Below are 13,246 nucleotides of genomic sequence, written 5' to 3' on the forward strand. Positions count from 1 at the left end.
AACCCACAACAGACAATTATGTTTGAGCGGGGACCCTCAGTGCAAAATGTTCTATCAAGATCTAAAATGTATTCAGCAACAAAGCAGTCTTTCATCCTTCACAGCTGAGCTCAGATAGTTGGTGATTGAGAGGGTGCATAGGAAAGATGAAAGGATAAGTGTAAAGGGATGAAAACAAAGATTGGAGGAGTGGGTGAGGAGATGGTTAAGTGTCCTCGTTTACTCGCGCTGCTGGGTGCCTGAGTCAGAGCAGATGATGTAGAGGAGTTTCAGGGCTCTGGCGGCTCTGGCTGATGGGCCGTGAGGAGCGGGGAAGCTGATGGACCCCTCGCCGCCGACCTGCCGCTCCCGGACCGACGCTATGATGGAGTCGCTGTTCAGCAACCAGAGCTGCAGGAGGAGCAGACGGGGCCGCTTAACACTGAAGACACACATGAGGAATCATCCTCCTTCACGCAGCTCACTTTATCACATATCAACGATTCAGAAGAGAACTGTTTTTACCCCATTTATACTAAAACATTGAACAAAAAAAACTGAAATGTTGAATTATTTCCTTGTTGAATTGTTTGTGGGATGAGCATCCAAGCACAGTACAAGTCCTTTAAAACAATTGCTGAATCTTGTTGAATTTTGTTTAGAAAAACTAGATTAAATTAAATACATACCTGTGATTTCACTATTGATTGATCCCCTGACAACTCAGGCACCATTTAAAAATGAAATAAAGATTTAATGCTAAAATGTATCAAACACAGATTTTCTTACTTCTTATGCGTAGTTTAGATCTAAAGTAGAGTAGTTTGAAAAGGCAATAAAAAAAAAAAAAGACATTAAAGAAAAAAGTCAACTCAGTTTGCCTTCTGTGGGTCTTAATTTGCACAGAAAGCAGCAAACCGATGATTCTGGAATCAAACCACCAGTGTAAAATGCAGCCTCAGTGATGAGACACTTCTGGAAGCTGCACAGATAGAGGAAATTCACTGAGCAGTGGTTATTTGACACCTACCTCATTATTTTATTTACGTTTGCTTCTTAAAACTGAGTTCATGCTGCAGTTTGAAACCTGAACTTCAACTTCCAGGAAGTGATTCACATAACCATGTGCACATCAGAACTTTAGCCACAATCTATATAAAACACTGAAGATGAGTAGTAATAAAGTCAACCATAAACAGTGAGTATGATAAGTATTTAAGTACAGTACATTTCACAACAAAGTGACTTTTTATGGTGCCGTCTTTATTTTTTTCTTCCAAAGACACTGCTGTAAATTTTAGTACTTTAAAAAAAATAGTGAAGGCATATACAATATTCAACTGTTTAATTACAGTGATGGACGTTGCAGAAGTGCTTTGTTGACATCATAACAATGCGTTATGCTCTCCTCTGTAAGTGCAGTTTATTATGGGGTTTCCACTTCAATACTCTTTTCATTGTGAGGCTTAATAAGGTCGAACAGAAAAAAAGAAAAGAAAAGAAAAGTTGAGGAAAAAGTAATAATGATTGCAAAACTATTCAGCAGCAGCTCCAGAGGCACTTATTTATTAAGGATTGTGGTCCATTTTGGCCCAATTTCACACAAGATTAATTATACTGTTATTTCTATCCTGACTTCCAGTTTAGGACCTGCTATAAACACGACGGTAAAACTGAAATACTTTGGGGATGTTTTTGTTGTGTAAACGGTCAGACTGAAGAATCTATTAAAACTTGAGTTTAAAACTACGTTTCATTCCAATAAGACCAACGAGTGGAGTGGAGTGGTTAGAAATATGCTGATCGACTGACTGCCAAGGTGTGCATACGCTTCAGGTTTTAAAGTGGAATAGATGTAACCGTTGCGTCAGGTCTTATGGAGTTAATGCCAACCTTGTACAGAGGTCAAGGTGTCCTTCAGCAAGACTGAACCCCAAATGAGGGCTGACACACTGCACTGCACGGTGTTTCAGTAAATGAGTGAATGAATCAGGATCCGACTGTACAGCATGAAGATTACCATTGTTGGAAGTTGATTTACTGCCTCCAGGATTTGCTGGCAGTCACTATTATTGGTGAAATGTCTGCAGATCGATTAGTTAGTCTGTTAGCCCCATCAACATGTCTGTCCTCTCTGTACATCCGAGTTCCAATAAAATTCATTCTGTTGATGTGCGACGTGTATTAAAGACGAGCCGAATGATGAGAACTGCAACTTACGACGTGGACATCATAGACAAGAAGGAAGAATAGTAAAACGAGATTGGAGGACCAATAAAGTAGATGGCTAAGTGATAACATGACCAATTTGGAATTTTTAATTCCAAATATATATCCATAATGGCAATTTTCTGCATTAGATTTTTGGACCAACTCATTTTAAGTGGTAAAAGTGACGTAAAAAAGGGGCATAAAGCTGCATTTACCTTTGCACATAACAGTCTGTTGTATTGTAATGTAACCATTTACATTAAATAGATAAATATTCGACGGATAGAACAGTGGATGGATGTTATGGCTGTTCTACCAAAAGCAACGTGCCAAGCTTCACATCGACAATAGTGGCAACTTCTGGAAAGCCATTCTACTCCACTAGATTCCCCCAAAATAATGAGTTTGAAAAACCAGGAATAATTTAGTGAAAATCCACACTGTCGGAGAGCTACGGATTAGCAGCGACGCCTCTCTCTGCAGGAATCACTTCACACCAGGTAGTTTAACTTTGATCTGAAGACTGAAGGACGTTTCACTCCTAACTGCTCAATCTACTCTCCACTCGTCTTAGAATCATTTTCAGACGAAGCTCCCTGGTCCATTAATCACTGCAGGTTAGTGTGTATGCAGAGGTTATGATTTTATTTGCCAACTGAGTGTGAGAAGTCATTTCCAGCTGGTGGTACTTGCTTTAGTTGTGATCTCGGTGGTTTAGCTGAAAGATGAGAATCTGTACATGCTGACTTTTGATAATCGTTCACACTCAGTAGGGTGGCCAATAATGTAAACAGAGATTTATTAGTAATTCACAGATGTTTGATGGGAATAATCCGACTCTTTAGCAGCTGACTGTGATTTGTTTGTGTTCCAGAGTTGACTTACTGTTTTTTTTAACAATGGAGCACCTATAATAATCCACTTGTAGCTGATTTAACAGAAGCTAAAAGCCTGGAAGCATGCCCTACAGCCCTAAAAATCACCATAAATCAGCATTTTCTATCTTCTTAAGAGCCTGCCATGTCAATCTTTCCCCACTTGTGAAGCCACAGAGTGCTCTATTTTTACTACAATTCCATTCGCTCGTCTGATTGCGCCCGACGCTTCTTACCAACAAGAAGGCTTTTCCATCAGGAGTCTGGACTGAGAAGTGGAAGGTGCTCAGCGAGTTCGACAGCTCCCGCAGCCTGGCTGCTACCATCCTCTCCACGAAGAGAGATCTGCCCAAATGACAAAACGGCTCGCTCATTTCCATATTCTGTCTTTGCACAGCATAGCGACTGTCAGTCATTTCATGCACTCGCAGTAGATACTGAATGGAGCGTGCTACACCTTCAGGACAGGGGACATTTACTCTTGGAGGGAAGTTTCCAAGTTTTTAAAAGGGTCACATTGCACAACTTTTCAACACTTTCACGTAGGTCTCGTTGGTCCATAAACAAAGTTTATTGCACCAAATCCAGCTTTTCAGCCATTTGAATATTGGCTCATACGAGGTGCATTAACTATCTGCTGTGTCTGTGTGAGCTGGACTAGCTCCGCCCACCCATCTTGAGAAGAGGAGGAAGTACTTCCTCTCGTGGTGCCATGTGCCAGAGCAGAGCTGCCTAATTGCTGGAGGGTCAAAGAGAGGGCCTACCTTGATTGGGATTGGCTAAACCCCTGATGACACCATATAGGGTTTGATTTCTGATTCATTTCTTGGAGCAACACACCTTTTAAAAATTTAAAGAAGCCAGGGAGAGAGAGGACAAACTTTCTTTACTTCTGGGACGTCATCCCAGTTATGGGGACGTATATTACTGTTGGAAAACCATTAGAAAGTGAATTTTGCATAATATGACCCCTTTAAGTTATAGAATAAACAATTAGAACAAAACAGATACGACTGATAAAAAATTTAGCTTTTTTTGAACAAGTGGCAGGAAATTACAATTCTATAAGACTACTTCTGGGCAAACTCTCAGTGGAAACACTGTTTATTCCAAAATGTATTTGTAAAACCATTTGTAAAGATGCCAGACGTCTAATCTACTTAGGACAAGCAGTTTATTCTGTTGGTGCCATCGACTCTTGTTTAAGCTTTTATTGTAACCCAAGCTGTTGACAAGCAATTGCCTCATTGGCTGATCTCCATGCAGAAAAAACAAAACAAAGATGACCCGTGGGAATCCCACGTCGCCGAATGAACTCCGTCCTCCAAAGTCTGTGTGCATATTATATATCTATATATAAAGAGTAAAATCACTCAGAGGGACAAGTGCCAACTATATGTTTCAGTCAGACCGATATTTGTGACATTTGTGAAAGAGCTTGAAGGTGTAACTGACATTATTTGTTCTCCAGAAAAAATGACGTCAGCAGGATGTCAAACATTTGAAGGGAGAAACAAAACAACAACAGCCAAATGATTTATGATCCCAGCTTTGATTTGACTTTAGGACTGACAATACAGCCAAAGTGACCAACCTGAACAGACTTCTCCTTCACTTCCCTCATTCTTCTCTGTAAATGGGAGTTTTCTTTCACAGCAACACTTTTCTAAATGTCAGCGCGGAGGTTTGGATTTTAAAAGAAATAATAACTCGCCTGTTAAGTGAAGTATCTTCTGGCTTCCTGTCTCCCACAGCGGGCTCCACCACCACCTGTGTGATGTACAGTTTCAGGGTCCCTGGAAGATACAGAGGAATCGTCAGAAAAGTGTGTTACTGAAAATAAAAAATAAAAATAAAAAAACACCTCCGCCCGATACTGTGCTCCGTACCTGGCGCGACAATCTCTCCCAGCTCTAATGAACAGCTTGCACAGGAGGCAAGTGTCAGGCGACGGCAGGGTTTCTGTAAACACCACAGGTAAGGAAATAAAAATAAAGAAATAAAGAAATGATCACCACAGCACACACTTATCCTAAATTTGGCTGTCTTGAACATGTAATCAGTAGCAGATGCGAGCAGGGGAGCGATACGCCGCAGGTCGCTTCTCGTTTCATTTTCTCTCGGTTTCAGTCATGCAAAAAGTGTTGCTTGTGTGGAGAGCGACTAATGGAGGAGCGGGGGAGATCAATTCTCATCTGCAGAGTGCTGGAGCTTGACTCCATTGATGCAACTGTTTGAGGAGAGTGTCTGTGGGCTTGAGCCGCACAGCAGTGGACCGACATTTTGCAAAAAAACGTCTGAAAACGCCTTTACTTTGGCGAACGTTGTCGTTTTTCGTCCCTCACCTTTGGATCCTGACCGTCCTCTGCGCCGACAGGACTCACTTCCTCGGTCAGAGTCTGTCCGCAGCTGCCGTCTCGGGCGAGGAGGACGAAGGTGTCTCCCACTAAACAATCCTCAGCCCGGGGCAGCAGTTTCTTGTTGGCGAAGGGATCCGGGTGGCAGCACCAGTCGTCCACGATGGCGTTCCAGTTGCAGTGAGGGAGAGGAAGAACTCGCCTGAATGCTCTGGAGAAGAGGGAACAAGGCGAGGGCAAATTAGTGTTGCATTAGTGGCCTCTTTCTGCATGGAGCTGCAGTTTGTCTAAATAAGCACAGGGCTCCGTGACGGTCCGAGAAAAAGGGTCAAAGGACTAAAAGTGATATCAGAGGCGAGAGGGAAACAGAGCATTAAAAAAAATATTACATTCATTGTCCTGGAAACCTGAAGGCAGTGGGACTGACTGTAAATACATTACTCAGTTACTCTCTTCCTAATCAGTCAGGAAATTGTACTATCCGTCTATTTAATTCCTAAAGTTTAAAGAAAAATTTGAGTTTCGATTCGATTTTTTCTCTCTCCTCAATGCACTTAAAGATGACTGCAGGCATCACATATAGTGATAAAAGTGCAACTTTATTGCTGTGATTGTCCTCAGAGTTAAAATGCATATAAACGATCCCAAAATAAAAAGTAAATGAGGCTCCGTCTTTCAACAAATTCAAGCTTTAACTCAGGTTGAAGTAAAAGCGCAACAGCAACTACGGAAACCCACGAGGAACGGTAGAACGCCATGCGAAAAATGCCCAAAAACTGTTTGGAGGAAAAAAAAAACTTGAATTTGCAGAATAAAAATCTTTTTTTTAGCTACAAATTCGACAAGTCGATAGAATCGATTTCTTTGCCCAGCCCTAATTTATAGAGCAACTATTGCAGGAAACTATTATTATTTAAGTTTTTGTACCCAATCGACTCCTGTATGTTATTGTGTATGCAGAAGTTATTTTTACATGTATTATTTACACATTCTATACTGATGTCTGCCCTCGTGGAGACTCCTGGCAGGATCTTCAGCAACTCCCAACCCCAGAGCCGCCAAGGACTGTAAGTTGCTTTGCATGTTCGCTTCGTGATAAAACGAGAACATAGTTGTATAACATGCCATTATACACAGTTTAGCGACGAATGCAATGCAAATACAATGACAAGTAATCAAAATGATCAAATAAGCTCTAGTATAAACCCATAACAGCTTCAATAGTTTTTAAAAAAACTACATTTATTCTCTTTGGATCCCGATAGCTGTTAAAAATCTATTTTACTGTGGAAAGCCCCCCCCCCAAAAATTCATAAAATAGTAGTTAATGAAGCACAGTATGAACCATATGACAGTTAATTGGTTGAGTTTCACTGCGGCTGCAGGGAGAGTTTTCAGCACTGCTTAATTTGAATGCTTTCATCGTCATCGTACAAAACACAAACTTAGTTTGTAGTTCATGCTTACAGACATCATAAAGTAAACTTAAGGGGGGATGTAAACAAAATACAATATGGATCATTACATTTAGGGTTTTTTTGTTGTCCACATGCCAGTGAAGCAGCTTTAATCACTATAATTGGGAGATAAGTTTCATTGCCCGCTTCAGTAGAAATAAAGTAGCAGACTCGGGGATTAAAAAAAAAAAAAAAGCAGAGGAGGGTGGGCATATTCCCAGAATATTCCCCAGCGTTGCTATGCCTACATGTGCAATAATTTCAGTTGCTAACAGAGTCTCACGATGTATTTTCAGCTGGCAGTTGTTGACAGGTGAGATGTTGCATTTTAACAGCCAAGCCTTCACTGTTTCTGACAACAAACACAATTGAGGGATTTTAACACTCAAATTCACATCATCCAACCCCCCCCCCCTCCCCCAATTAAAACTTTGCTCCACGATTTATAAAATACTCCTTGATGTGACAAACTATGAAGGCAGATGGATTCTCGTTTTATACACATTAGATGAAAACGCTCACCGTGGTTCAGTGTGTGTAACAACGGCTGCCTGGTAATAAGTAGCGCGATACTTCCAGGTTGTATGCTGAGCAGAAACATAGATGAAAAAGATCAGCCTCCATTGCTGCTGTTTACCTCTAAAATGAACTCTTCACATTATGTCCAGTGCTTTTGATCTGCAATATTTATTAGTGTTTTTTTCGTTTTTATCATATTCCAATAAAGCACATAGAATTGACTATAAAAAAAACAAAAAAAACCCATCTCTTTTACATGACAAAGAGTGATTGTGGGAATGAAAGCACCTGTTAAAGCCTTCGAGGGACCATATGAAAAAAGGAGCGTGTGGTGAAAGAGCATAACGAAGCGTGATGTTGTCGGAAATAACTTTTTACCGTGCCGCAAGCACTTCTGGCATTTCCATTTCGCTCAAACCTTATTGAGAGTTTAAAAAAATAAATAAAAATAAATAAATAAAAAAATCAGGTCTGGCAACTTTTAGTAGGTTACCGCTGCAAAACACAGCTGGGGGGCGAGGGTCACAATAATGCAGCTATTGCAATTTTCGGCGTGTCACAGTGTTGAGCAAAGAAAGCTGCGAGGCAACGAGAATAATACCGAGCGTCCAGCCGAGCCTCCTCAAGGTAAGAAACCCAGTTTTTTTTTTTTTTTAATGGGAAATGCAGGCCTTTACGTCACACTGGCTCGATAACTCTTAACGCAGTCGGCCTGACAAGAAGTGAGGGCTCTGCCGAGGCTCCATCCATCAATTCTTCCCCCCCCAATCCACCTCGACTATCTCGTCTACCGCTGGGTCACAGCGTCAATAAACAGTCGCTCGTCTTTGTGTGGAGGAGGGCGTAAATAAAACCCCATTTCCGCCGATGCCCTTCCTCATCCCGGCCGCTCCTCACCTGTCCTCCAGCAGCCTGGTCATGCAGCCCTGGCAGTGAAAGCAATAAGTCTCCTTCACCCGGAGCGTCTCCATCACGGTGGCAGGAAGCTCTGCAGGAAAGGCAAACAAACAGGTGATTTTTTATTTTTTTTAAATCAAAAGGGTGGCAACCTTCTACCACTGAGCACAAAGTCAATAAGATATCATGGTGGCGAGGGAACGGGCCATCAATCTGATCCTGATTGGACCGTCACAGGCTTGTCCTGAGCTGTCGCCGTCGGTAACAGCCACAGTTGTAGCGGAGGAGCTCAGGAGGGGCCAGAAAAGAACCGAAGTTTCGGGGAAATTACGCAACAACTCTGGGGTACATTTTACATGATGTCCCTTCAAACAGCCCGACGGGACTTTTCTCATGGCGGATGATTAGTCGCTCGCGGCCCATAGACGCTCAGCGGGGGGGGGGGGGGGGTTGGGGGGATTCACACCCTTGCTGTCTCAAATGACCAAGTGACTCAGTCCAATTAATTGAAAATAGGTGGCAAGTTCTAAAATAGCCACCAAAAAGACTTTGCTGTGGTCTCTGTCGCAGAGGAGCGCGGCAGCGCCAGAGGGAGGCCGGACGTGACTGGACGTGACGCCTCCGTAGCGGATGTTACCTTCGTCTGCGCTCTGCTCGATGCCGATACGCAGTCGGAAGTGGAGCTCCTCGATGGAGGACTCGCCCGCGGGCGTCGGGATGCAAGACCCCTGCTCGAAGGTGACTCCGGCCGGCAAGGTCACGGTCAGCTCGCCGTCTGGAGTCGCGATGCAGAGGGAGGAATCGCCGCCCGTCACCTGCACGTCCGCGGGACTTCCTGCCACATCTTTCCTGGAGGAGTGCACACACGTGTTCAGGAGTGACGCATACATTAGGTCTGGACTGGTGGTCAGGTTTGGCGTTCTGAAGGACAAATTAAACATCTCAGTACATCTAACACCACAGGAAAGCGGCAACTCAGTGAAACCAAACAAACCTGGGAAAGCAAAAACACATTACCGGTAATCAGAATTTGAATTCTTCTTTTACTATTTCCTGACATTTCCAATGGAGCGTCACTAGTCAAGAAAGAAAAATCTATTAGATTGAACTAAAACTATTGTTTGGATTGGAGGGGGAATCATGAAAACCAACCATGGGGAAAAACTATTCCAGATTACATTGCACATTTTATGACCGTCAGGTTATGTTGACAGTATCACAGGATAATGACAACAGACTTTATTCAAAATGTTAAAATCTGTGTTTGACTAAATAGAGTTGCCGACATCTCCTTGAAATGGCAATGGACTTATTTTACTCACAAATAAAGAGTAACTAGTGACTTAGGAAGGTAATATTACTTCTGCTTGCCACATTAGTGCGCATGTGACTGTATTCTGAGCTTGAGCTGTCAGCACTGTGCACTTCAACCCAATGACACGTTCATACAGGGGGAAGACGTTCTACAGATTCCAGACTAATAGTGATATGAAGAAGTGATTTATATGCAGAAATTTGCGATTTACCTACAAGTATTCACCGTCCAGTAACACGTCACAGCTCTGCTTCTAAGTGCAACCAGTTATCATGATGGATGTTTTGAATACTGTCAGGCAGATTCATTAAGGGAAAAAAAGATCCAATGAATCTAAATGTTTTTCGAGTATCTGACCTCTGGAAACATGTCTACTTCCTTAAAATAGATTCCTATATTACCCTTTTTTTTTTTGGAGTTACTATGTTTTTGTGCCCGCTCTTCTCTTATGTTATGTAATAAACTACCTGACTAATCAGTTTTCTCAGACTTTCAATTCTCCCTTTACAAACACAGCTCTCCAGTACAGACCATACGGATACAGAAGTATCTGTAATTAGTCTCGCGGCGAATAACGAGCCGACCTGGACTGCACAACAAGATCACTCGTTTTCTATTTCGGGAGCTTTGTGTGGCGATGATGAGATATTAAAATATACAGCAGAAGAATTGTAGCAACCCCACCTCTACCTTTTAGTGGGTGCTGCGGTCTCAGCTAATCGTCATTAGACGTGCTGGTTCTAATTTCAATATTACTTTACTCACAATAGTTTGGGTGCAGTGATTCTGACTGATCACAGAACAGTGGCATTGTATCTCGCAAGTGTACCGAGCAAAGAGCGGCGCTCATTTAGCTGCATTTCAAATCTCATTAACTCCATCTAGTGATGCTGAAGGTCCATTACACGCACAGTAGATATACGATGTGGATTTAACCCGTCTGATGACTCCTGCTCAAAAAAGCCAAAAGGGTCATTTTATGAAAAGCTAATATGAATTTAGCCGAGCTCAAAATCACGAGTTATTGGAATTTATTCTGTTAAAAGATTTTCATTCGTTTCCAATGGTGCAGTCACAACAAGAGTATATTGATAGTATCAAGGTCTGTGTCGTCAGCGTTAATCCAACTGAAAAGGACTCAGTTCAGGCAAGTTTCATATCATGACTCGCTTAATAATATCTATGTAATATAAATAAATTGCATTTGTTAGTTAGCAGATGATAGAAACTGTAATAAAATCCATTCTGGAACAAAACCTCCAGTCAAATAAAAGTGCATCTGTGGCCTGTGAAGATGTTTATGATGTAAAAACAATAAATGTAGTTAATGTTTCATACAATTAAAACTGAAATAAAAAGACATTTCAATAAAATAGACAACATATCAACAACAAAAAAGCAAACGCATGACCTCCCCACCACCCAACAACAAAAACTAAAAGAAACTACTAAATACCATATCAACATACAAAAGTCTTAAAAAAAAAAGCTTCGGTAGAGACTTCTGTAAGGGAATAAACAAAACTGAAATGAAGATACATTCATAAACTGATAAATCTGAAATATATAATAAGTTAAAAAAAAAGAAAAAGTAAAGAGATTAACTTATAAATTAAGTAAATTTATAGATTAAATAAAAAAAAAGAAATCTAAAGTTTAAAGTTTTTCTTTGTTGTGGTTCTGAGTGAAGTATTACATGACTATGATAACTGAGGCTCTAAACCACCAAACTCATTTTAATTCAGACAGATTTTATCTTAAGTGAGCCTAACTGGTCAAATATATCCTTTACATTTAAACTTTTAGGTTTTTCTTTGGTTTGGCGCAGAGTATAAGTTTAAAAATAATAGTCTGTATTCACGAAACCAAACAATTAGTACAGCAAATTGCAAAACTTTCAACAAAAAGACAAGTTTAATCTTTTAGTACAAATTACAGTGAAATTAAGGGGCAGTGGTGGCCAAGAGCAGGGACGTCAAACAGCCGACCTGTGGGCCAAAAACGACCGGCGAGAGGCTCCAACCCGGCCCAACAAACCACCAGGCAAAATGTAAACATTTCAAAGAAAACACTGATTGCTTGTAAACACATTTCTTAAGAGCAGTGGACACAAAACAACCCCGAGACCTGAGCTGAGATATCAGTGATGCTGCCATGAAAGATGGGAATCTAGCATTAGTCTCAGGTTATGTAAAAACATCCATGACACAACAGTTATTCAAGGTTTTTGGGACATTTTACTGTATTTTGTACTATTAAGGTTTAATTAAAATCGGTTTTGCGATAAGACTGGAGTAAGTTTCCATAATAAATGTTTGGCTTTGTGAAAATATAGACATTTTCCATTCACGTATACCCTGTGCCAAAGGTTATTATACCACTATTTTACCAGTCCAGCCCAAACAAGATGCAACTGGACAGTATGTATCGTGGTTGACATGCCTGGCCAAGAGGTCAGAATGGAATACCGCAGGTTTGAATCCCACAGCAGACAGGTCACCACCGTGGCTCTCTGAGCATGACCCTTGACCTCCAGCAGATGGGGTTAGTAGTGGCAGTAATGTGGCTGCACGCCACATCCTAGAAGTCGTATGGGTGAATGCAGGAAAATGAATTTTCCCAAGCGGATTCGTGAGGTATGAGTAGAAGCATGTCTCTAAATCAATTCCATTTTATTTATTGTACAGATACAAACCCAATTGTTGCATCTGGTGGCATCATTAATATCTCAGTCTGATTCTCAATGTTGTGTTTTATCCACTAATCATAATAAAACTTAAAAAGTAAATGTCTTCTTTAGAATTTTGTCAATGTGCTTGGTCGTTTCCTGGGCCATACTGGAGCCTCACATGACGCCTGTTTTGGTCCACGGGCCTTATGTTGCTCTAAACCTTCCCTAACACACACAAAAACAACCACCTTATAAACACAGTGAGAGCAGCAGGGAAGTGAAGTTATTTACCGGACGATGAGCAGTCCGCTGTGCAGCCTCCTCCTCAGCTCCAAGAAGACTGCGGCTCCACGGGCTTCAGCGGGCATCTCCTCCGCCATCCACACAGTTACTCTGTCAGGAGGAAGAAAACAGTCCGCACACAGTCAGCCTGGAACAATGAAGCCAGTAAAACGGCATAAATGTCTGCTTCGAGTCTGAATTAGCGGCTCCGGCGTTTGGCTCCACGCTTCTTCTTCTCTGCAGCAGCGTGCAGTCAAGGTGCACCCCATGAACACAGGCTGAGCGCCGCTTCCGGTCAACACTTCAAAATAACAGCATGGAAAGACTTCGGGAAAGAATTCTTATTGATGGGTTATTCTATCCTTGGTGTAAGAATGTTTTTTCCAAATAAAATTACATTTGAACACCCGCTTTTTAAAAAATGTATTTTAAATTACATTTGTAAGAAAATGCATTTGTGGGATGAACAACTGAACTGGGTTGTACCGATGAATAATCATCAATGCCAAAAGTTTAGTTTTTTTTGCTAAGTTGGCTAATTGGATGATCAAAGTTTATAGGTTAAATTGATAACAGCTATTTATCGATTTACCAATCAGGAGTTTCAGTAGCTGACTTGTATATAACTGTTGCATTTCACATTTCAAAGTGAATGGTGTCCTTGTCGCTGCACAATACAGCTG

At 41.4% G+C, this 13,246-nt stretch overlaps 1 protein-coding gene across 2 annotated transcripts in view; it reads right to left on the minus strand.

Moving 5' to 3' along the window:
* Positions 1–12,818, minus strand: part of ube3d (ubiquitin protein ligase E3D) — a 31,457-nt gene extending 18,639 nt beyond the window's left edge. For both annotated transcript variants that reach the window (XM_080472106.1, XM_080472107.1), the window contains exons 1-8: positions 12,573–12,818; positions 8,933–9,144; positions 8,296–8,386; positions 5,411–5,633; positions 4,955–5,027; positions 4,780–4,861; positions 3,302–3,410; positions 224–390 (exon numbers count right to left, since the gene is read on the minus strand). In XM_080472106.1, the coding sequence (XP_080328232.1) occupies positions 224–390; positions 3,302–3,410; positions 4,780–4,861; positions 4,955–5,027; positions 5,411–5,633; positions 8,296–8,386; positions 8,933–9,144; positions 12,573–12,661 (1,046 nt within the window). In that variant the 5' untranslated portion in view covers positions 12,662–12,818. The remainder of the gene's footprint in view (positions 1–223; positions 391–3,301; positions 3,411–4,779; positions 4,862–4,954; positions 5,028–5,410; positions 5,634–8,295; positions 8,387–8,932; positions 9,145–12,572) is intronic.
* Between the last annotated feature and the right edge of the window lie 428 nt (positions 12,819–13,246).

The sequence above is a fragment of the Lipophrys pholis genome (genome assembly GCF_963383615.2).
Source record: "Lipophrys pholis genome assembly, chromosome: 9".
Classification (NCBI taxonomy): domain Eukaryota; kingdom Metazoa; phylum Chordata; class Actinopteri; order Blenniiformes; family Blenniidae; genus Lipophrys; species Lipophrys pholis.